General features: G+C 44.0%; 1 protein-coding gene across 6 annotated transcripts in view; it reads right to left on the reverse strand.

The window, feature by feature from the left end:
* WNK1 (WNK lysine deficient protein kinase 1) overlaps positions 1-25,875 on the reverse strand; it is a 669,373-nt gene that overhangs the window by 60,256 nt on the left and 583,242 nt on the right. For 5 of the 6 annotated variants that reach the window (XM_069228121.1, XM_069228119.1, XM_069228120.1 and 2 more), the window contains one exon: positions 4,876-4,947. The exons of the other annotated variant lie outside the window; for it this stretch is intronic. In XM_069228121.1, coding sequence (XP_069084222.1) covers positions 4,876-4,947 — 72 coding nt within the window. The remainder of the gene's footprint in view (positions 1-4,875; positions 4,948-25,875) is intronic. 6 annotated transcript variants of the gene reach the window in all.

Raw genomic sequence — 25,875 nt, forward strand, 5'->3', positions numbered from 1 at the left:
ACCTGACGACTGAGTTTGCCCTCTTCCTGGCAGCACTTACGACTACTGAGTCTGGAGGGAGTTGCTGAGTTATATAGACAGGATCAGAGGGAGGTGGCTTGTATTTTTTCTCTACCCAGGAGTTATTATTCTGGGTTTGACAGGCTCGCTAAATATTTGATCAGCATGTTTTACCATGCCCGGGAGTATAGGGAGCAACTGGTATGTTGTGTGTGTGGAGGATAGTGTATTGAACAAAAAAATCGCCCTCCAAAGGTTCAGTGTGCATGGTGACACTATGGTATGTTGCAGCCCTAGCTAGTACTTGATTGTATCCTGTACTATCCTCTGGTGGTGAGGGCTTAGAGGGATAGCAGTCTGGGTTGTTATCGAGAATGGGATCTGGATCATAAAGATCCCATGGGTCTACATTATCTTGTTGCGAGTCAAAGGAATGTGATGGTAACTGCATTGGTGTAGGACTGGTAAGAGGAGAGATATGCAGGTGTGGAGAGTGAGGAGGAGAAAATTGAGGCGGTGGTGGTCTCTCCTTTGTCTTTGGCACTTTAGCTGGAGGCTGTGCAGTGTCCAATTCCTCCTGAAAGGCTAATTTCATGTTAGGCTTTAGAGGAGGTGCTGTTAAGATTCTGCCAGTTTTTTTATGGATATGAATCCTGGCTTGCCTTTTGTCCATTACTTCCAGTATTAGCTGTATTTGGGAGTCCATCTCAGAAGTTTTATGGCTTTGAGTGTTTTAGAAAGTCCATGCTCCTCGGTGTAACCTGCTCTTTTCGGCTCTGAAGCTGTCTTTTTCGGTATCGAAAAAGATGGCGTTGTGAATGGTCTCAGGTCCGAAAGGGATTTCCGAAATTTCAACTCGGAAGAGCAGTGTTTGCTCGAGTCGGAAACAGAGGTAGACTCCGATGGCTTCGGAGAAGTGGCCTTTTTCTGTGCCGAACTGGCGGTTTGGTCACAGGGTGTCTTCTTTCGGGTCGAGCTATAGCCTTCCGGCAGTGGCGTCCCCAAGGCCTTATATTTCGGTTTAGATGGTACAGGGGTAGGTGTACTCACGTGCTGCCCTGCCATGACAGGTCTGTCCTCCTCGGATTCCTGGTCGGAGTCGGATCCTTCAACGGAGACTGCGGTCTGCATGATCTCTTCCTCCTCGACGTGGAGAGGTTCTGAGCTTTTTGGCACCATCTGGCCCTTCTGTCCCGAAGTGTCTTTTTTTGATCGGAAGGATCGGCAGGCCTCGCAATTTTCTTCCCGATGATCTGGGGAAAGGCAAAGATTACAGACGAGGTGTTGGTCTGTATAAGGTAATTTGGCGTGGCACAGAGGACAGAATCGGAATGGAGTCCGATCCATGAGGCTTCCACGCGATCAGCCCAACCAGGCCCGAGTTGGGCAGGTGCGCCCCGAAGGGCAAGTAGAGATGTCTGTTCTGACGGTACCGAAGTGTCAATAAAAGATGTAACGCGATCGATACAATACCATTGAAAACTGAAGCATTTTCAAAGTTTCCGAAATGAACTATCAGAGCGAAAGGAAACACGTCCGAACCTGATGGCGGAAAGAAAACAATCAAACATTGAGTCGATGCCCATGCGCAATGGAGCCGAAGAGAAGGAGTCACTCGATCCTGTGACTCGAAAACACTAATTCTCTATGCATCTTGCCTCATTCCATAACTATATTTTAATTGCATTACACCTCTAGTCTTTATACAAACCAAGACTAAAACAAATCAACTCTGTTATTAAATATATTAATTGCTTGACTCCCTTTAATTTTAGATTTTAAATACTTGTAAGATTTACCTTAATTAGCTGCACCTATTAATAAATCAAAAACATTCTAGTGCAGTGGTTCCCAACCTGTGGGCCGGAGACCCCTGGGGGTCCGCCAAGCCTCCTCAGGGGGTCCGCGACTGCTTAGAAAATGTAATATTAGGTTCCAACTATCAGTAATGACTTAGTGGGGGACCCCGGATTCCAATAATGAATCAGTGGGGGTCCCCGGCTCCAGTATTGATAAGATGGGGGTCCACAGAAGTCAAAAGGTTGGGAACCACTGTTCTAGTGCACTACATATATTGTTTGATTCGCTTCCATTACTTTTATCTTAATGTCTAACAATTAATGTAATTAAATATTTCTTCACTTAAGTGCTGAACTATAAATTGAACTTTGTTTACCATAATAAGAAGTTTAGTTTAGCATCTTAGGTTATTTCCTTTACTAGATACATATGCATAAATTTGCATAAACACACTTACACAAATATATATGTATAAACACACACACATATAGTTATATGTATCCTACATATACTTACTTCATGAACGTAATTTCACCAAAATGCCAGGTGTAGTGGAAGTGACTTCACATGCCATTTGAATTTCTTTCACTCATTCGCACATAAAACACACATACACACATTCTCTCACAAATACATTCTCACCCCCAAGCGTGCACACAACATACATTGAAAAGAAGTTTGTAAGTATTTCAGCTGCCAGGGAGAGTCATATTCCAGCTAATTATACTCCACTCTTTATTACACTAATAGTGAATAATGCAATACTATTCACTACTAGTATAACAAAAATAAGTTGGCTAAAGAAGGAAACTGGGGCCCCAAACAATGTCCATAAGGACCAGCTGCCACTATGTTCCTGACACTGATTCTGCCACCTCTGAGACCAAGGGTTACAAAGGCAGTATTAGCGTTCACAAGGGGCAAAGCAGTGGTTGCAGTTGCGAGACCTAGTGACGTCCATGACTTACCTGCACTGTAAGTTAGCTATGCGTTGTAGTGACTATCATTACAAATGCAGTTAAAACATACTTGAGTGGTAATGGTTTTCGGTAAGCGCCTGCAGGGTAACGGCATGAGTGGTCCAACCCTTTTTGTAATGGAGCTGCACTCTCTGTAGGTCGCCATTGTAGTGTATTTTAAAATTTAAAACAGGCGAGAACACTTTGTTTAAACAGTGTATGGAATGTTTCAAGACTGAGAAGACAAGCGATGCAGTAAATATTAGTTTATCTGCACAATTTCACTCGTCAGCTGGTAGAAAATACAGAAAAGAAAGTGTGATAGAGAATAAATAAGGGAACAAATAATGCAGGAGACTGTTGTGCCCTCTCACCATAAAGCTTTCGTACAAAAACCCTGATTTTCTCCAAAATATAGCGTTTCTTGTTACTATTAGGTTCGACTGTCTTACATTTGAATCGAAAACTCTTCAATTCATCTAAAGTTAAAACTGCGCAAGCATTTTTCTTGATGAGATTGTGTAAAACGCTTTGAACTTTTGAAGCAGGAAATTACATCTGAGAAAGTCATGAAGGGCAGTGTTGAGAGTATTACAGTAATAAAGATGCAAGATAAATAGGGTGCATTTTAATTTGCTTTACACTAGTAATAAAGTGCAAAATTTATCTTTTCACCTATGCTGCTGCAATATACCAGAAGAGTCCTTTCAAATTCCTCTCATTATCACAAACGATGTTGAGATTGACAGAGTTTTCTAAGTGAATGTATCCTTTATTTTTAAAGCAAAGGGCACTAACAACGCAAGAGACGCTGCACAAAGATGAAGTGCATTGCTGAGTCTTTCCTAAAATGAAGCCAAAAGTACCAGGAATTTAAACCACCATCCTATTTATAGGACTATGTGGGATATTGTGATGTGCAGAAAAAGTACCTTTACATTTTCTAATTTTAGGTGTTATTGTTTTATCAGTTTGAGAAATCCAACAAAACCAGAAAATCAAGGGACAGGGTAATACATGACCATTAAATTACAATTACATTGCTTCACCTCAATCAGATGTTAGTGGAAGTTAATTTATATGTGTCAGCTAATCAAGAAGTGTGATCTGGACAGTGTCTTTCATACTAAGAAGTAAATCAGTGAAGAGTGAGTAGTCAGAACAAAAGCCTAACTTCCTAAAGAATCATACCAGCTAGCTAGAATGAACCGACCAAATGACATGCAAGAGAGAAATTTAAGATTTTAATCCTAAAAGGGTTTAAGTTTATCTTTTAGCCACTCATGAAATGCATATGTGGAGCCCACACCTGCTGGGCAATTCTTCATAGCGTTTTAGTAGAATGCCTCCACACTCTGAGCATTAACCATGAGGTATGAAGTACAATGTCACTGTGTGTATAGTATATGTTCAAATAATTAGATACCATGGAGATCGCAAAACTGTGAGCATTTTGGACAAGCTAACTGGCATTTGGAGGATTATTAAATTACTGCTTCTGATTGGAGACCACAAATTGTATTTATTTTTTAAAAGCAGGCACGCCTGTATGATTAAAAACAATGTTGATATATAATACTTGTGGAGCTGTAGAGGACCAGCCATAAATGTGGTCTTAAAAGGGGTCTTTGACAGACCTGATTACCAATGAAGAGAAGTACTCTGCTGGATTGTTAAACAATCCTCCCTATAATGCAGCTCTGGGTGTTAAACACTTGCACTAGGTCTGGGTGTTAAACATTATTTTAATATGGGCTTAAATTATTTAGTCTTGTCTGAATGCAACAGCACAGTATTGAAAAGAGGGAGTGTAGAGATATTGGGTTACTAATTGATCTCAAATCAACAAGGTTAAATTATCAAGTGGTTAATACATTCGGTCTGTTTACTTTTTGGTAACTAAAACCAATGTTCGATATGTCGACAACCACTTTATGAAATGCATAAATCTGAACCCCAAACTTCTGACATTTGAAACACAGTAGTTATCACATATGGTTAGTATGAGACAGAGACACACTAAATAAGCAGCATGTAACACTTATAAGACAACAGAAAGAAAAGGCAGACAAGAAAGGAGTAAAGAGGTACACACAAAGAGCCAAGCAGGGCGTACTCAGAAATCGGGTCCTCCTGCCAGCAGGTTTGAATGTCACTCGCTCGGACTCACAGTTAAACTTCGCCCAGCCTGTGATAAAAAGGGAAGAACAGAAATAGGAAGAAAAACAGACAGAACATAGCTACAAGATGTTAGAATGAACTCAAAACCAAAGATGTGAGATGGATCGCTTAATCACAAATTCCAAACTGGACAGACAGGTGAAAGGGCACTTAAACACCACGAAACACCATTAATGTCAGTCTGTATGAGAATAGCAAAAAGGATTGAGGCTACAATATAGTGTTATTCCAAAAATAACTGGCAGAGCAGTTAATTTTTTTACATCCGTTAAATAAAAAGGAGGTGGGCCATAGTGCCAGTACTACCATGAAGGAGACATTGCTTAGCGTCTGCATATGCAAGATCAGGAAGATTATTCATAAACTGGGTCTCTAGTATAAACAGCAATGTTACCTTTACAAGTTATGAAAGTGGAAAAGGAAAGTCTACTGGCTTTAAACTGTATCAGCCACGGTCGTTATAATCACAAATGAAAACTGTACTCCAAGGGAAAAACAAGACTTTACCAGATTAAAGTGTACATTGATTTGGCAGGATTTCTCAATTTCAGAAAAGTAACAACAAAACAGAAGGTACTCACCTGGGGTATCTATAGTGCTCTTAATACAATAAATTGCTTCCATTATCAACTATCTGGAAACATTAGGCCACACTGTGACATACTCACATATAGCGCAACAAAAGTTATATTTACCTTAAGTTAAAAAATTATTAACTATAGAAAAAATACCTTCCTTGTTTAAAAATGTCCCTGTTCATACAATGCAACAGTTTTGAATGAAAGATTCATCTCGACTAAGATACCACTGTTCAGGTGGTTCCCTCACAAGAGTTGGAATCAGATGGCAGTGTTCAAAAGTATAGTTTAAAATACAGATATAAAAAGGTATCTGAAGGTCTACTGATCGCTCTAATAGGATACACCCTTTATATCTGTTCTATTTAGATACTCAGCATGTGACAAACTAGTACAATAAGCAATTAGTATGAATTTTCTTTAAGGAACTCCAAAACAATATATGAACGTAACTTTTAAATTGTTATCTGAAGGAGTCCCTTCCAAATAGCAATAATTTGATGGTTAGAGGCCGTTGCTCATGAACCTATAAATTATTTCATACAGAGCATGTCAGTCTGTAGGGATCTAGTATGTGTGTGCATTCTGGTGTCCAATGTTTGCTGAGAAATCTGAGCGAATTAAATGACACTATGGTTGCATGTGTTGGGCATAATCTGGTATAATTTATGTGAAAATTGAAGAATCCTAACAAGGACTATAGTTTTGTTAATGGTATTTGGCTGTGGTTGTAATTGAGCACACTCCTCAAGGAAGTGTAGTGCCAGGCTTTTCCCCTCATTTGATAGCTCATACCTTAAAAACAGGACACTGAGATAGGCAATTTTTGTTTTCTTATCCCAGAACAATGAGATCTACTGTGGCCAAATGAGTGTTTAAGTCATCATCTGTTAGATACGTCATTGACATGGGACAATGCTTCTGGATCAATATCATGTAACATTGATGTTACACGGGGAGAGAACACCCCTGTTCTCCCAGGAGAAGCTGGCAAAAATGGCACTGGGAGCTGTGCGCTGAGAAAGTGGCTAGATCCCTACTTTCAGACACTAGAATTAGGCAGAAAAACCTGTTGAAAATATCCAGGGTTGTTTGCATTTTTTCCGCACAACATTGCTCAATAATGTTACATTGTGTGAGTTTTGCATTGCAAATGTGTGTGTGGTTTTTCAAATGTCTAATCCAAGACTATTCTATAGAATTGGTCCGGCTTCTGTACTGAAAACAAAGGGTTGTCCATGGAGATTTTGATTCACATTTTATTGGATATTGTGGTTGCACTTACGCATTGAACCTTGTAGGTATTACAAGAGAAAGTGAGTCCTTATGACAGCCCACATAGTTGCAAGAGCCTAGTCTGCAGCATAAGTTTGTTTTACTTGCTGAAGAACAAGGACTGAAAAAAACAGTAAAATCACATCTACCCCATGCGGGAGGGGTTCTAACAAACCCTGGTGGCCAATTCTTTTCAGCCAAGAGAAAGTCATAGCTAAATGTTAGTCTTTTCTGGAGTATTATTTTAATTGCTCGTATAATGCACCCCTCAATCTGTATGCTTTATTTGTATACTCTAACTGGAGAGGGAACCCGCCTATCTGGCATTGCTACTTCTAAGTAGTTAGTTGCTTTTGCATCCAGAAACGCTTGAAGATTCTGGCAAACTATTGTGACCTCTGACATGCTGTCTAGCAGAGTCACTTCCCATTTTCTGTAATATTCTCAGTATGGGTGTCATTTTTTGCCGAAATTCCTGCAACCGCCTATTTGAATTGGGATTTTTGTTGAGGAACATTCTCTTCCTTTTTTTATGTCCGATGAGCTTTGTGAGTCCTTTTTCAGGTTTTGTGTAGTCTTTTTGTCTGCATTCTGACTGCCCGCTCTCTCGGACCGCTTGCTGGATGAGTCCTGGCAAGAACAGGAAGGGTGTGTATTAGTATACTGAGACCTGTCAGGCTGTTTCAAATGATGCAGATTATGTCAATTATAATGTTTTTTTTTTTTTTAGTTCTCTGGCTGCGGAGGTTCTCCCCGTGATTTTATTTGGACTTGGAATTATCCTTTTCAGAATTACTTTTAAGATGTGGCTTATTTGGTCTGCCCCTCAAATTACTGCAACCTATTCAAGTATAGGGCTCTGCAATAATGTTTGGTTAACTCATATTCCTGATCTATTAAGAGAATTTGCGCAACACGTTGGCGCTCCCCTCTTATGTTTCCTAAAATAATTGGGATACTGTGGCAAAGCTATTAATTTCATCCCCCAAGTCCAAGGCAGGGACATCCACGTATTAATTTTATATCGGTTTTAACACCTCTGATAAAACAGCAAGAGATGGTGTACCATGTGTTATGGTCTATATAATGCAGCAAGGACTGTACCCCATATTGCACAGTTATCAACAGAGGGTACCAACCCAAGTGGCAAGCACATAGTTTGAATTCTATTTTTGTCTTGGAGTCTCGTATGGGGAAACACGGATTACAGCTGGTTTGTTTTTTGAGCTATCCAGAACAGAATTTCCACCCCATCTGGTGGGAAATTTACCCATAACATTATTAATAGTTACTGGGTTAATCCCAGGTGTGGCCAAGTGTGGATGGACGGCTGGAGCAGCCCTTGGTGGGACTGTTTAGGGTGCATATAACAAATTGTATTAGGCACTTCTATAATCTGACTGGATTATTGTATAGTATTTTTAGATCTGCAGCTGCTAAATTTTGTATGTTTGGGTATGGTGTGTAAGCAGCTAGAACTGGCCATTTGGCCCAGTCATTACCGAGGGGACCCAATTTAACGTGTTCAACATGTGGTAGGGTGCCTTGGGAACAATTTTGATGTTCCTGAAATGTTAAAGGTATATTTAAGTACTGATATGCAGGAAAGCCAACCCATGAGTAAAATACTTCAGTAACATCTCCACCCCAATTAACTAGCCCATTTTGCAGAAAATGTTGTATAAGAGCATATCTGCAATTTACAGGAATATTAACTGGATTCACCATTTTGGCAAATGGAATTCAGAGAAGAAAAATACTAAAGTAGATATCATCTTAGAGGTTCAAGCTTGAACAACCTACAGACAAAATATAGGTACTTCTTGTACTGCTGATTAGGATTTGATCCCCATCACCATAGACATCTCTGTACTGGGTAAATCAGGCACCTTGGGCACACAAGAGAAGACTACTTAGGAGACCCATTAAATAAGTACCTGACCTTAACACGTTGGTGGCGCCATGTTATAGGTTTCTACTAAGATAACAGAACTGCCTACTTAGGGCGGCAGAACTTCAGAATGTGGGAGACTAAGTCCATCCACACCACTGGAAACTGTCTGCCCAATTCCTGGCTACCTCAGTGCCTCACCTGAACCCCTTAAGCTACCGGAGTGGTAGGGGATACAGCAACCTGAACATGACATTCAGACTCCCCAGGGAAGTTGTGGAAACAGATCACTCCCTTACGTTGAATTACTCATGCATGCCCTGGCAAAGACTCAAAAGATATACAAAGTCAAATCAAATCAAATCATTAACATTTATAAAGCGCGCTACTCACCCGTGCGGGTCTCAAGGCGCTAGGGGGGGAAGGGGGGGTTATCGCTGCTCGAACAGCCAAGTCTTTAGGAGTCTCCGGAAAGCGGAGTGGTCCTGGGTGGTCCTGAGGCTGGTGGGGAGGGAGTTCCAGGTCTTGGCCGCCAGGAAGGAGAAAGATCTCCCACCCGCCGTGGAGCGGCGGGTGCGAGGGACGGCAGCAAGTGCGAGGCCAGCGGAGCGGAGGGGGCGGGTGGGGACGTAGAAGCTGAGGCGTCTGTTGAGGTATTCCGGTCCCTTGTTGTGGAGGGCTTTGTGTGCGTGGGTGAGAAGACGGAAGGTGATCCTTTTGCTGACTGGGAGCCAATGCAGGTGTCTCAGGTGTGCAGAGATGTGGCTGTTGCGGGGTACGTCGAGGATGAGGCGGGCCGAGGCGTTTTGGATGCGTTGCAGGCGGTTTTGGAGTTTGGCTGTGGTCCCGGCGTAGAGGGTGTTGCCGTAGTCCAGGCGGCTCGTGACGAGGGCGTGGGTCACGGTTTTTCTGGTGTCGGCGGGGATCCAGCGGAAGATCTTACGGAGCATGCGGAGAGTGAGGAAGCAGGCGGAGGACACGGCGTTGACTTGCTTGGTCATGGTGAGAAGAGGGTCCAAGATGAAGCCGAGGTTGCGGGCGTGGTCTGCGGGGGTCGGTGCGGTGCCGAGGGCCGTGGGCCACCAGGAGTCGTCCCAGGCGGACGGGGTGTTGCCGAGGATGAGGACTTCCGTTTTTTCAGAGTTCAGCTTTAGGCGGCTGAGCCTCATCCAATCTGCGACGTCCTTCATACCCTCTTGTAGGTTGGTCTTGGCGCTGGCGGGGTCCTTGGTGAGGGAGAGTACAAGTTGGGTGTCGTCGGCGTAGGAGGTGATGATGATGTCGTGCTTGCGTACGATGTCGGCGAGGGGGCTCATGTAGACATTGAAGAGTGTCGGGCTGAGCGATGAGCCTTGAGGTACGCCGCAGATGATCTTGGTGGGTTCTGAGCGAAACGGAGGGAGGTAAACTCTTTGGGAGCGGTTAGCGAGGAAGGAGGCGATCCAGTCCAGGGCCTGGCCTTGGATCCCGGTGGAGCGTAGGCGGGTGATTAGGGTGCGGTGACAGACGGTGTCAAAGGCAGCCGAGAGGTCGAGGAGAATGAGGGCGACTGTTTCACCGTTGTCCATCAGGGTTCTGATGTCGTCTGTGACTGAGATGAGGGCGGTTTCCGTGCTGTGGTTGGTTCGGAATCCGGTTTGTGAAGGGTCGAGCAGGTTGTTGTCTTCCAGGAAGGTGGTCAGCTGTTTGTTGACGGTCTTTTCTATTACCTTGGCTGGGAAAGGTAGAAGAGAGATGGGGCGGAAGTTTTTCAGGTCGCTTGGGTCAGCCGTAGGTTTCTTTAGTAGGGCGTTGACTTCAGCGTGCTTCCAGCATTCGGGGAAGGTAGCAGAATAGTTTTCAATATATTTATTCAAACAAGAGTAATCTTGCATAAAGTGAATGAGCTGTGATAATTAGGCAGATGAAACGGAGCAAAGTGACCAGCATGATAAATATGGTTAAGACTATGAATAATCTAGCCATGGTAATCATGTTCTAGAAGAGCTAAAGTTTCTAAAGGTTCCTACCTAAAACTAAGCTGAGAGCATAGTGGAAGCACCCTTCTGCCTTGCCAGATCTAAGGGATAAGCCCCAACCCAATACCCGAAGACAGTGTCAGGAATTGGCATGCAGTGTAGATGGCAATCCTCTTGAGAGCTGGTAGATTAGCAGCAGCAGAGCTGCATGTTGAACACAGTATTCATCCCAGAATGGTTGTGGCGGGAATGCCCTCTGTCCATTCCAGGTCATTGCATTGTTTATGTAATAAACCCATACTGTGTTGGAAGCACAGTCCTGATGCAATGCTATGTCTGGGTGTTAGAAGATGTCTCCTGATGCACAACACAATAACTAGCAAACTGTGTACAGTGTTCCTAGCCTTGAACAGAAAGTAATGATTACATGTTGTGCAAAGGCAATCAACTTGTATCACATATTCCTAGAAGAATATCATGTGAGAAACGTGTGTAAAATGTTACCACTAAAAGCCGTGCAGCTAAAGTACATAACATGAAATATAAAATGAAGCTAAGAACAGGGTGAACCAACATGAGTACAAAAGGGCCCCATGACAGGATCACGGGCAGACACGATCTGGGCCAGGATGAGCATTCTGAATTTCTTCTGCCGGAGGAAGAAGCTGAGTGTGTGCTAACTAGAACAGGCCAAAGACCTTGGGCACTAGAAAGTAGCAGGAATAGCAACCATGTCCTACTTATGATACAGGTGTCCTCTGAATAGTCACTTTGGCCAAAAGAGCTTGAACTTCCTGTTGTAAAATGATGAAATGGTCCTCTATAATTTGATGCGTAGATGGTGAAAAGTAGAGCGGGGACAAAAAGGTGAATGTAAGGCGTAACATTTGCAAACAATTTGAAGGACCCACCTGATGCGATCCCTTGCCACTGAGGTTGGAATCAATGGAATCTGCCACCCACCACGTTGATGTGACCCTAAAGTGATTTGGCAGGACGGGCTATTTGGGGGGGGGGGGGGGAGGGGTAGAAATGGGGCCAGAGGCTGAGCAGCATGTTGACCTGGCCAAGGGGACAGTGAGCACCACAACTTCTCTTGCAAAATTGCTGGGTTCACTGCTGGGCAAGGACAGGCTGGCGGTAAGAAACACTTTGTACGAGCCTGGGTGCATAGGCCGGCACAGCAAACAGAACCCCTACTAACCTTGAAAAGTTCAAGGGCATATTCAAACTAGATCCCAAACAAGGGAGTCATATCGAATGGCATGCCATCAGGGAGGACTGGACATAGCCCGATAACCCAGATGATTGCAGCCACGCAGGGCAACGAAAGGCAGCACGGATGCCTATAGCTCACCCAATGGAGTAGATGGTGTCCAAGCCACAACAGATTGTGAATATGGCCGCATCACAAACAATCTGAATTGCCTGTGAAAGTACAGGACAAAGTTCTTCTGGAACACTAGGGAGGACTTGTGCCACTGAGACCCAAAAGGCATGAGTATAGCAGCCCAACAAACAGAAGGCGTTGACTGACTGCAGGGCCAAACGGGCTGAAGAGAATATACCTTTCCCGAAAGTCTTTTACTCCCTTTGATTCCCTGTCAGGGGGAGTGGTAGGGAAATTGTTAGGGTTGGTTTAGCTACTGGAAGCTTGAACCTCAAGACTCCATAGACCAGGGTGCTGTGACAAAAAGAGGGTCGTCTGGAGCAGGATGGTGGTGCCTGACAATTTGCCAGTTGAGTGACGGACAGAATAAGGCTTAAACTAGGCCCAAAGGTAGGTATTGGCCAATGCTTCATTGATATGCTCCAAAGCAGTCTGGCCAGGGTGCAAGACCTCGGTCAATACATTTGTTTTCAACTTGATGGTGGGGAAGGTGGCGGTCAAGGACTTCAGCCGCCCTACCCGTAACTGTGGCAAAGGAGGCAGAGTCTTCTGTGGGTGGGCCAGAAGGAGAGAGAGTCTTAGGAGAAATATCTAATCCACTAGCCTCTTGCAAGTCCTCATACCTATTGTCAACAGCATAGGGCTGAAATAATCACCCTGGCCATGGTCACCGACAGTCAGCCCCAAAAATAGACCATAAATAATGTTGTTAACTCTGTGGTAAAGCTAGTGCAGTAACTTGTTGATTCGGTTGTGACGCTGTCTAAGTCGATCTAGAGTCAGATGAAACAAACAGGGCCACCTGTTTGAGGGGGCAAGGTTGCCAACTGTGCTGACGTAACCGGGCCTGGTGCGGTTGCCGGGGGTGGTGTCAGGACTGGAGCTGACAAAAGTGTCTCAGATGGTTCAGCTGGTGTCAAGGGTGAACATGCCAGCAGTAGCCCAACTCGAGGGATTCTCAGCTCTGTGGAGTATGAAGACGCGTCTGAGCGAGTTGGCAGAGACCTGAGGAGCCAGAGCATAATGTGTGGAATTCTTTAATCTAATGGAGGATGAAGGCCCCAGAAACTTGAGCAGTACCAGAAACAGCTGCGGAAGCAGATCCAAAGTCAACCATCTATGGGAGCAAGTACAGGACACTTGGCGCTGCCCACGCACTTTGTCATGTGAGTGGGAACGGCGACGTGTAGAGCACTGCTTTGACTTTTTACATTTTTTTGTGCCTTCTGGAGGACTTAAGAGTGTGGCAAAGATGAACTCTGGAGAAAGCTCCTTTGTCTCTGGGAGTTGGATCGAGGGTTAGACTTGGAGCAGGAAATAGAGCAGCCCAGGCACTGTGTCTTCTTGTGCTTCGTGGCAAAGTTTTGCTTTGCCTTGTGTTGCATGCGTTCCCTGGTGGCTTTCAGGCTCATCATGCAGTCTCCACAAGTCTTGGGAGTCGTAGCCCGACCCCAGACAACACAAGCAAACTTGTTGGGGATCTGGCACAGACATATGTTTATGACAGTCCTTAAAACGTGTCATCATAGAGAGTGACATCCCTTGCACACTGTTAGAATTTGTTGAAGAAAACTGAATAAGAGGTTTCAGAGACAACAGAATCACCGGATCTGCAACTTGTGGCACAGAAAGAAAGGAACTGACAGCACAAGGGTGCAGCACCTATATAGGCCCCGCACATCACTTCCAGAACCAGTGAGGAGCCGCATAGTGCCATCTTCTGGCATGCAGTGATATTGTGGAAAACCTTACGGATCCAGTTTGGCACCTCTGGAATATTCAAAAGGTTATGAATCTGCAGCTAGCAGTCACCATCATTTTATTATTTTTTTTTTTTTTTTTTACAAAAAAGTGAGGCAAATGTAGTTTCTTTGGTTCAATACCAGGCTGAAGACAGATCATCCCCCTTACGTTGAATTACTCTACCAAAATGCTGCTTTACAAATGACTGCTATAGGGATGCTTCTGAGCAAAGTCATGGAGGACCCTTTCTTCTTAGTAGAGAGGGCTCTAGGAGGAGCAGGTAAAACTCTTAATTTTCATGTAACAGGTTTGAATGCTTTTAACTATCCACCTGGCTAGGGCTGATTTAGATAAGGTCTTCCTTTTATGCAGATGAGAAAATGCAACAAACATTTGTTGAATTTCACAGAAGGGCTTTGTCCTACCCACAAAATACATTAAGGCTCGTTTGATGGCTAAGGTATGAAGAGCCCTTTTGCAACAGAGTCAGGTTTAAGGAAAGGAAACAGTTGTATAGACTGGTTGACATGGAAAAAATAGACCACCTTAGGAAGACATTTAGGGTTGGTGCTATCCCTATGAACTTGAAGAAAGTGTTCTTCTAAAGTGAAGGCTTGGACCTCATTGACACATCTTTATGATGTTATAGTCACCAGGAATGCTACTTTCCAAGAAAGAAAGAAATTGTAAGGGACATGGCTCAAGGGGCCCAAACAAGGGACCCATAAGTCTTGTGAGGACAATGTTAGGATTCCATGTCGAGCCGGAGCCACTGGGGGAGGAATGACGAGTCCCTCCATAACAGCTTTAACGACTGGACTCCGGACGAAAGAGACATGTCGCCTATTTCAAAGATAAGCAGTCATATCAGCCAAATGGAGGTGAAGACTAGGTCACAAGTTTAAACGTCTAGTAAATAAACAATGTTCTGAACACTGGCTGCTATAAGGTCAATATGGTTTGAAAGGCAGTAGCAGACAAACCTTCACATATGGCAGCATAGCAAGCACAAGTGCTGGGTTTATGTGCTTCTTTAAGAATACTCATGCATTCAGGAGGTAAACTCTAAGACCTCAGGAGCTAGATGGCAAGGCTGAGACTCCTGGGGTCGGGTCCCCGATTTCTATGGTCAGGCCTGTTTGGGAACCTTTTGTGCATAACAACCGAAAGCTCAATGAGAATTGTGAACCAGGGCTGTCTGGCCCAAGTGGAAGCCACCAGGATGAGGATGAGAGAGGACTGCGCAGCCTCTGAACTACGACTGAAGAGACAGGAAGTCAAAAAGCATAGGCAAATATCCTCGATCAGTTAATCAACACTGCACATGTGCTGTGAGAATCTGGAGGCAAAGTCTGGGCGTTATCTGTTTTCTGCCATGGCGAAGAGGTCAACATCTCGAGACCCCCAGCACTGGAAGCAACGGAGAAAAATTCCTGGTTGGTGTTCCCACTCGTGGACTTGTAGCTGCATCCTGTTGAGATCAGCAATGTTGTTGTCCACTCATGAGAAATACTCCGCCAGTAGGTGGACCTTGTGGTGGAGAGCCCAGCGTCAGCCGGACTGAGTTAGCTGAGAAAGCTGGGGAAAGCGAGTGTCTCCCTGCCTCTGTATGTAGTACATGGCTGTTATGTTGCCCATATGGATGAAGGCTACTTACCTTGCCCACTATGTGGGGAGGAAGGCCTTAAGGGCTATACGGACAACTAATAGCTCCAGATAGTTGATGTGGAGTCCCCTCTGACTGGGATCCCACTGATCTTTGTCAGTCTGGTTTTGTAGATGTGCTGCTGCGTAGCGCTCACCAGCCAATTGTCCAGGTATAGGAATACGTGGATACCCAGTCTTCGCAGGTGCACGGCCACCACTGCAAGGCACTTTGTAGAAATTTGAGGAGCGGTGGGGACCCTTAAGGGCAGCACTTCATATTAATAGTGTTGACAACTTACCACAGACTGTAGGTAGTGCTGATGTGCAGGACTGATCTGGATGTAGAAGTAGGCCTCTTTGAGGTCAAGTGCATCCATGGAGTCGCCTTGTAGCAGTGGAATGACATCCTGAAGAGGATCCAGAGTGTACCTGAGGGACCCGTCCTCCAGGCCCCTAATACAGATGGACTTTGAAGGGGAAGTTTTGATTTTTTTTTTTTTTTCAACCTGCTCCTTCAAGATATCAGGAGCCTGCTTGACCATCTTTTTCAGCATAGGCAGATACAGTATTGAACGATGGGCAGAGGAAAGTTTTGAAGAGGTAATCCCCTTCAACAGGCCCCTTATGCATTTCTATATTATGGTAAGCTACAGCACTACCCAATACCTTGTGGTAGCGGTGTTGTCATCTGGATGGGAGGGGTGGGCAGGTTAAAGGTTGGGATCCTTATGTACTAGTGGATCCACGTCATAAGAAAGCTATGGGTCTCCTTGTGGTTGGAAGGTCGTTTGTTTCCTCCCTGCCATATTCACCCATGTCAGTCCTGTGTGTGTGTACGAAAGTGGGTCAGACAGAGAAGGACATGTGGGCATGGTGTTTGGGTGGGGTGGAGGAGGGAAGGGCAACACCAGGTTAGGAAGAGGACTGGTGGCTTTGTTGTGCTTCCTCCTTTACTTTTGTCGTGGAGGGGGCCCTAGAGCTTCCTCAAAGCTAAGCTGTGTCTTTGGAGGTCAAGTGCCTGGCGCTGGAGGTTGCATGAGGATTCGGCCTGTCTGGGGGTAAATGATTATTTGCCTCTGGTGAGTGGCAAGTTTGTCCAAAGGTTTGATGGCTGATTTTCCGGTCGCCACTGAATTTTTCGGCACAGATTTGAGTTTCTGCACTGTCCTGCGAGCAGGCAGCTTTGAGGGAGTCTGCTTCAAGATTTTCATCTGCGCTGAGCTGCAGCTAGGCGTAGTGTTTGAAGTCAACAGTGGGTGCCGACCAGGTAACGACAGCACTGACGGCCCAGAAGCCTGCCTCTGTGGGTCCAGAGTGGCTTAATACCCCTAAGTAGAGTGGAAGCTCAGAGCTGTGTCGAAGGGCAGGGGGAGCAGAAGCTGTAAACCATGACCTGTTGAGATGGCGGGAGGTCTTCTATCTCGAAGTCGGAGACTGAAATTTCATTGGTCGAGAAGTCTCCTCGTCAGCGGCCAAAGGCTCAGGATGATGTTCCCCTTCGAGGTCCTTGGTGCAGAAGTGGTCTGAGGTAACTTTGCCACTCTTGTGTGACATCTCGAATCGAAGGGCCCCAGGGTCTAAAAGTCTCTTTTTGACCAGAAGGACCGGCACGCACTGCAAGAGGCTTCGTTGTGCTCAGGTGAAAGGCAAAAATTACAGACTAGGTGGAGGTCGGCCCAAGGGTACTTTGCATGACACCGAGGGCAATACTGAAGGGCGTCCATTCCATCCCATGCAAGGCATGATGAGAGCCCACCGTGGGCTGGAGTCAACCAGAGAACCGTCCTTGACGAAACTGTAGGTGTTGACCAGACAGAAGAGAAGGGAAAACAAGATCAAATATAATACCAACAGAGGGAGAGGAACCATACAGATCGAAAACACCACCACAATGACGTCAATCCAGAGCACAGGAGCACACGTTTGAACTCGAAAGCGGAAAAAAAAACCAATCTAACAATAGAGGTGATGACCTTGTGCATTGCAAGCAAGAGGTGGAGTCACAGTACCCTATGACAAATACTACATGACAGAAGTATGCACGACTTGTTAGCTACAGCTATGTACCTCAAACATCAACATCAAGTTATCTAGAGCGGAGATACAGAAGATTACCTCAAATTATAAAGTTTCTGGTAGATAATCTAAGTCACATTATTAGGTTGACAGATCACAGGTTGTTGTTTCAGTGTTAACAGAGTATATGTACAAAGCAAACACTGCCTGCCAAGCATTCCCAGCCCCATGACAGGGCATTACAACTATACTACTGACGGTACCACACCAGGGAGCTATTGCAACTATGTGTGGTTCAGGTTCCCTTCACGTGGGCCATGACCGAGTCTGTCAATCCCAGAGATCTTCAATGCTGATTGATTCACTTGCTCAATGAGAATTCTGTAGTACAAGGTGCACCACTCAGTAAACATAGTAGGAATTAATGTTTGATTACAAAAAATGTTTTCTTGTTCATTTTACCAATCAACACACTCCTGCAGAACTTCAGGATAAATTATGTAATTTCAAGGAAAGTAGTTTTAAAGTTCCAGAATCCAGGTATGCAGTTTCTTGCCCTGATCTGACCATAGTTTGAGGTTCGTGAGATAGCAACTATCCAACCATTTTTCCAAATACAGATTCATATGAGACAATATGAATGACGGAGAATAGAGGATCCATTTTCAGGAAGATAACTCTCTCCGAGATGATTCACCTCTTTAAAGTATGAAGATGTAGTAGGGAAACCATCTTTCATATTTCAATGTCCTGGGGTTCGCTTATTTCCAATCCATGAGTAACTTACTATCGAGAGGCAAAGCCAGAACCTCTTTCTCAAAGTTGATTAATAGATTTGTGAGGGCAATCCTGGCTATACGTATTTGTGACTACACTGCCTTTCCTAGACAGGCACAGACTCTCGAACATTCTTTTATTATCAATCGTGATGTCAACAGAAACCTGCTTTTCTTCCATTGAGTGATTCTATAGTATGTACATACTAACTTAGCTGTCTTTAAGGTTTCCTAGCAGATTTATTTATTTTTTTCTCTTTGAAACTTCAGTTGGGAGTGACTATGCTGCAACCAACAAGTTTTAAAGCAAAATAAACGCTACAAGAAGTAGCCAGTAGCCATACTGTGTCTTTACTTCCAAACAACCATCTGATGCATGAATGTCAGAGACAAGATCTATTAAAATAAAAATCAAACTTCTATGTTTGCCAAATTAAGGGCAGCGGGTCCAACAACCAGCCCCTGCTCCCCAATACTTGATGAATTATTCTGGTTGAACAGGAATGTCAATGACTGGGGAAAGGAAGTGTCCTTCCCAGAAGCTGTAGGGTCTTTGGGGATTGCATCTTCCTTCAATGCTGTTGGACCATTTGCTCAAGTTCATCTTCACCTCTGGGTGCATAGGCCCTGACAGGAGCTAAATTGTGGGATCCAGCCTGGCTACCCAACTAGGCACAATGGCACCAGAACTCTAAGAAGTTGAGCACTCATTCCTGTCAGAGAACATATTGAGGAGAAGTCCATATGAGCTTCAGTGGCATAAGATATTGAACAAACCCCCATATGAAGTCCCTTCCTACGGAGTACCAGCACTGAGATTTTGCAGAGATGCACTGGACAGTTTCATCAGCCTCCTATGAGCACCCACTTGTTGCGTTTATAAGCCAATAAAGGCCCTTCCTGCTTCTGGGTCGAACCTTACAGTCAAGTACATCTCTTGCTCAGTGATTCGTTTTAGAAAAAAGAAAAAAAAAGTAGAAGTAGAAGAGAGTTAGAGCATATTATCCATCCCAAAAAGTACAACTGAATCCCAGTTAGAGGCTGTGCAATTCAGTTATTAGAAATACCAGTCCCACATGACACAATACAATTTCTTCACTCAAAAGGTAAAAAATTGGAATAGGCTGAATGAAAAACATTAGAAAAATGACAAAGTCATCATCGAAATTGGGACACTAGGTTACAGAGAACAATATTCATTATGCTGAATAATGTGTGTGTGGGTGGTAAGACACAAGTTAAAAAAAAAAAAATCTTGGGTGGACGAAGCTGTGTTACGTAGAACCTTGTGTATGAAATTCTGAAAGAAACTGTATTCACCACAATAGTAACCATTGTGATGTTATCTGAAAAACCAAAGAGTGCAGGCAAATAATGCACTACCGACAATATAAAAAGCATGACAAAAGTCCTCCAAAAAGACAACAGTTTCTGCATATTTCTTTCTTTTGCATGTTTCCTTCAAAAGGTGATATTCTTGATAGTATATACTTTGAAGGACAGTACTGACCTACTAGCCCATTTCAAGAATGTAACTTCTGAGGAAATAAATAATGAACATGCGATGTGGATAATATGCATGGGAATGCACCGCACACTGAAGTCTTAAAAGCTGTCAACATTCAATACTCATAAAAAAAAAAGAATTTCCAGGCTGGTTATTGTGACTTCTTGTTGACAACTGCCGAATTTGATGATGTTTCGCAAACTACTTTGTGTGAACACCATTTTTACCTACAAACCACAGACATGGGCAGCAAAGTTCCTCTGACATTTGCAGACATAAACATGTACTTTTGGAATAGAGAAAACATTTTGAAAATCAGTTAGACAGCTACATAAACATCCAGTGGCGTTTTACTGTTTAATTCAATGCCATCGGCAAAAGATCCAGAAATGTGACAGTTTAATGATTTTCAAATAAACTGTCATTATCTATCATGCTTATTTTGACATGGGCAAACCCGAAATACATTTCTTGGATATGACAATGAAACAAACTACCAAGGGCTTTGAAATGGATATGGACAAAAAGTTAGCTGCTTTTAACGTGTGCACACGTTTTCATCCACCACATTTAAAACCTTACTTGCAGTCAACTCTTGAAAGCTCACAGAACCGTCTCTCATGAAAAAACAAAACCATATTAATCAAGATGAAGTTGTAAAATGGTTCACCTATGAGGCCTGTAAGGATGAGCTGGTACAAAATAAAATGAAAAGATCAATGGCGCTTTGATCTCCCTTCATCTGGATGAAAGCAGATAAAACGGCCATGAACCACATAAAGAAAATGATAGTGTACTAATGAAGGAACTGTTAATTCGTTGAAAAACCTATGAATTATCTGTGCAAAAATCTAAGAAAAAAATCTTGCAAACCGCAAAGATAAAAAATGGATTTGTATTAGACATGATAAAAAACATAACTGTTAGATGTGGAGAACACCCACTTGCGATACATACTAGGAAAACACTATTGCTGGCATTAAAACATGCTGAAGGATACAAATAATTTCTTAGAGTCCACATTAACACCACAAGTAAATGGAACGGATGCATTTCAGGATGCTCAAAGTGTGACCTATCACAAGGAGCACTTTTAAAACTTCCTTGAATGGGCAAGAAGGCAATTATGAAAAAATTTGGACAGGTTTAACTAAAACAGTGGAGTTTTTTGAATAACCTTGTCGGAAGGGCTATGTTGGTTAAACGTAGATAGTGGTAAATGGGTTTTGGACCATGGTTCCGGCGGTGGATGCCTGTACTCTATATTGACCTGTAGGCACATGTCTGCATTAACTGGGCCCTCTCCAAGAGATTCCCGTTGAGAGGGGTACCCAGAAGGCCTGCCCCTTATCTCCATTATTGTTTTGGTGATGGAGCCCCTAGCAGAGCTTATTCGAATCGATGCTAGACAGTGCGGCTTCGACTGCAGGGGAGGGGTATAAGATCGGGTTTCACTCAACAAGGTTGATATGCTCCTCTTTTTTCAGAGGCCTAAGACACGCTGACGACGTTTATGGCCATCTTAGAGATGTATGTGGGGAGGCCTCTGGGTTTAAAGTCAACTGGAATAAATCAACCCTCATGCTCACACGAGGAGCATTGGGGCAGGAATGGGTGGAACCTCGACTAGGGACCGAGGACAGTTTCCATTACATGGACTTGACGGTCACTTTTACAAAATTGTGATACTGGGACCTTAACATAGTTCCACTGGTGGCCAGGGCTCAAAGATACATGGATGAGCGGTCCAAGCTGCCGTTTCCAATTGCGGGCCGCTTTTTAAGACTGTCTCTCTCTTGTTTCTTATGTACTGCAGCATTTTCCTCATACTACTACCTACTTTCTTTATCGACTTGCAGGCAGATATTTCCAATTTCTTGTGGTCAAGACCCCTACGGTGTCAATCGAAAGTGCGGTTTCTCTGCGTTCAATGCAGGATTAGGGTAGGCAGATATTCGGTTAAAATACTGGGCATCACAAATGGTCAATGTAAATGACTGGTTCTGGGCGGATAAGGGAGACCCGGCCTTCAGACTGGAACTAGCATTGCTCTATCCTCTTTGCTCTATGGTCTGGCATCCCGCACTCCATGCCATCTATTACACAGGGCCCAATTCACTGTTGGTATGCAGCACTTTGCCATATGAAATTGCATGGCACCCTCACGGGGTAACTCTCTTCTGGCATGGGACGTGGCTGGTGGAAATGTCAGGCCTAGTGGGGTTTTGACCATGGGATTTGTTGGCACCTCTACACTGGGTGATGTCTCGAGGGATGGGCACATGCGGTCTTTCCAAGAACTAACAGTTTAGTTCCACCTACACTCCTCTCAGTTCTATCACTATCTCCAATTGCAGCATGCTCTGGAGAGCTACAAGGATAGACTAGAGGCTCTACCCGAATTGTCCCTGATTAAACGCAAATTGGTCACTGACGAGATGGGTGTAAGGGGCAAATCCAGTCTGTATAAATCACTAGCCACCACAAACCAGATCCATGGGGACCTTAAGAGCGCGGTAGAATGAAGACGTGGGGACCCCTGAGGATGAGGTGTGGGAGGAGACGAAAATGACCTTAAGAACGCGTGGTATATACATGTGCTTCTGCTTGATCCAGTGAAAGTATTTTCACTGGATTTACTATGCCCCGGATTGTCTCTGGCATATAGGACATGCTCAAGGCCCTTCATGTTTGCAATGTAGTTTTTCTCCTGGCTCCCTCTACCATGTACTGTGGACCTGTCTGGGAGCGCAATCAAATTGGACTGTAATCAATAATCGGATTGGGCAGTGGAAAGTATACCCCTAGTTCTTGATCTCAATATCATCTTGCTGTGGATAAGGTGGGGCACTCTATAGCAGCAACAAATATGGTGGCCAAGAGACACTTGGTCAGGCATTGGTGGGATGAAAAGGCACCACCAATGCACAAATGGGACAGAGAAATGGACTTCCATGCAGTGATGGTGTCAAGGTGTGGGGGATCCCTTAGAAGTAAAACCGTTTTTGGAGAGCATGGATCAGATTTAAGAAATAATAGACAGACTGCGGTCAGGTGATGGATGGTTTTTACCACACAACAGAAATGCGACCCTACCTGCCACTGGACTGGGTACATTTGTTTTGATGTGTATAAATCTGCTTGCAATATGTGTTATAATTGGTGTATTAACACTCGCCCCTCAGGCCTGAAGGTTGTTGCTTGGTTTTCTTGCATAATTGAAAACCCAACAATGTGTAATAAAAAAATGCAGGAAGTGCTTACACTTCATACAAATGAACACAAGGTCTTGCATCAGGAATACGTATTTAAATTCCTATTGTGCAAAGCATTTCAAGGAAAAAGACCATATATTGACACAATTATGTTTAAGATTTGTGAAGATGTAACACCACTGCCATTAGAGAAGATATTTAACAAAGACTACTCCAGCATAAAAGTGAAGGGCATGCAAACCCAAAATATCTCATACACCACTTTAAGTATCCAATGCTCTTTCAGCTGGTGCAAATGGGATTTCAAAATAATACAAGTGAAATTAGCCTATGATTTATAACATTAGTCTATGATTTATATCAGTCTGAAGGAAGTTTAGAAAGGAGTATTGGATGAGTTCTGGGGACTTTGATTTCTTTACAGAACCTTGTAAAAGACATGCCTGAAGAAAAACCTGAATTTTAATGACACTGTATGTTGAAAATCAATTTGGAAACAAATGTGTTCATTTTCAGGATAGGAGCACACCTGCACTTTGATTAAAATGTGCTTATCAGTGCCACAAGGACATCTTGGGTGTGCATAGTAAACAGCAATGAATCCCGTGGGCTACCTCTGCATTGGGAAATTGCTAAAAGATTGCTTCTGAGGGAATATCACATGTAAACTCTTCTACAAGCACAAAATAATTTGTAAGTAACTGGTGTGGAAAATAATGAAGAAGATGGTTAACTTTGTCCAAACCACAGAAACAGAATCTCCGCCACCATATGGCAACTGAACATCATGATAGGAGCTCTGGTCTATCTGAGGACCATCATACCACATCCAGGAAGTTCCTAATTACCAACAAGAATTCAGGCGCCAGATTCTAGGCTCTGGGAGATCCTCGGTTGCAGCATATCATCTCCCCATGGTCTCTGGTAAAACGATGGGGATACATTGGCAATCTGATCCATTACTGAACTGACATCTGAGGTAGGTCTAGACACCAGGTTTGTGGTATCCGCCTACTGTGTAGAGGATTAATCTTAAAGTTGATCTGAGTGTGCAGTATACACACTGTACCAAGGGAATTGGAGGAAAGAACAAGTATCTTACCTTCGGTTATGAATTATCTGGTAGAGACCTATTCTAGTTGCAGATTCCTTACCTTAGAATTTCTCACAGGCTTCAGACTGGATCCGGAGATTTTTCTTTGAGCAGTACCCTTGTGTGGCATTGGTCGCCTCTGCATCTGACATTGCGGTTGTAGATCACCCCGGCGTGCTGACAACAGTTTCTTTTCATGACTTGACGCCAGAAGCGTGGAGCCATGACGAACACTGAGCTTGGTGCGCCAGAACTAGGACCCTGAAAGGGAGTCGCTGTCCCGGGGAGGGAGCAGGGAGGATGGATGAGTTGGTAAGGAATCTGCAACTAGAATGTGTCTCAACCAGATAATTAGTTACCAAAGGTAAGTAACTTGTTCATCTGATAGGGACTTCTAGTTTCAGATTCCTTACCTCAGAATAGATACATAAGCAATACCATCCCCGGAGTTGGGTCTGCAAACCAAGATCATACTAGGAAGTATTACGGGAACGAACAGCCAAAATAGTCATCCCTGCGGACCTGAATGTCCAGGCAGTAGTGTTCGGGGAACGTGTGCAGAGATGCCCACGTTGCCACCTGGAAGATGTCCAGGACTGGAACTCCCTGTGCTAATGCAGTGGTTGCAGCTGTTGCTCTGATGGAGTGAGCATGCAAAATCCCAGGGGGTTGCTTCTTAGCCAAAGCATAGCACAGTTTGATAACCCATCTAGGGGTGGCTCTATTCTGCACCACCTATCCTTTCTTCGCACCCATATAAACCACAAAAGAGTTGATCGTCCACCTGCAAGTCATTGGTACGACTGAAGTAGAACACCAATGCCCTTTTTGGATCCAGACAGTGAAGTCTCTCCTCCTCACGACAAGGATGTGGGGGCAGATAAAAAGTAGGCAAGGTGATGGATTGGCCTACACGAAAGGGCGTGACCACTTTAGGAAGGAAAGAGGCTCAAGAATGAAGCACCACTTTTTGTCAGGATGGACAGAGATGAAGGGTGGCTTCGAAGAAAAAGCTTGTAGCTCACTCACTCTCTGTGCAGAGGTGATGCCTACAAGGAAGGCTGTTTTTAAGGTGATGAGCCTAAGAGGACGATTATAAAAAGGCTCAAAAGGAGCACACATGAAGAAAGTAAGTATCAGGTTCAAATCCCACTGAGGCCTTATGAATGGGGTAGGCAGGAAAATGTGGATAGGACCTTTAAGGAATGGCACCACAAAGGGAGATTTAAACAAGGTGGGTTGATCAGGAAGACTGAGAAACGCAGAGATAGCAGACAGATAACCGGTGTCCAAAGCAGAGCCCTGCTAAGTAAGAGAAAGAATAAACAAGAGGACCTCAGACAGAGATGCAGAAACAGGATCAACAGTTTTGTTGTTACACCGTGCCACAAATTTATGCCAACGACAGGCGTATACCGTTTTAGTGGAGGGACACAGAGCTGCCAAGATAACATCAAAGGCTTTGGGTGGAAGGTCGAAAGCTGTCAACTACCACTGCTGAAACTCCACACAAGAAGATGGAGACTGGACCGGTTCAGGTGGAGAACCCTCCTCTGCTGCTGCAACAGAATATCCTCCTGAAGAGGCAGTCTGAGTGGAGGATCGATGGCCACACTCAGAAGCTCGGGATACCATACGCTCCATGCCCAGTCAGGAGCCTTAAGAATTATTTGGGAACGGTCATTCTTGATCTTCTTGAGAACTCTAGGCAGAAGTGGTACTGGCGTAAAGGAGGCCTGAGTACCACTCAAGATGAAAAGCATCGCCCAGCGAATGCAGCCTTGGAAACTCCAACGCGCGAAACAGTTCATGATTGACCATGCATTGACGGCTGAGCTTAGAGAGC

Source organism: Pleurodeles waltl, chromosome 4_1 (assembly GCF_031143425.1).
Source record: "Pleurodeles waltl isolate 20211129_DDA chromosome 4_1, aPleWal1.hap1.20221129, whole genome shotgun sequence".
NCBI classification, from domain to species: Eukaryota; Metazoa; Chordata; class Amphibia; order Caudata; family Salamandridae; genus Pleurodeles; species Pleurodeles waltl.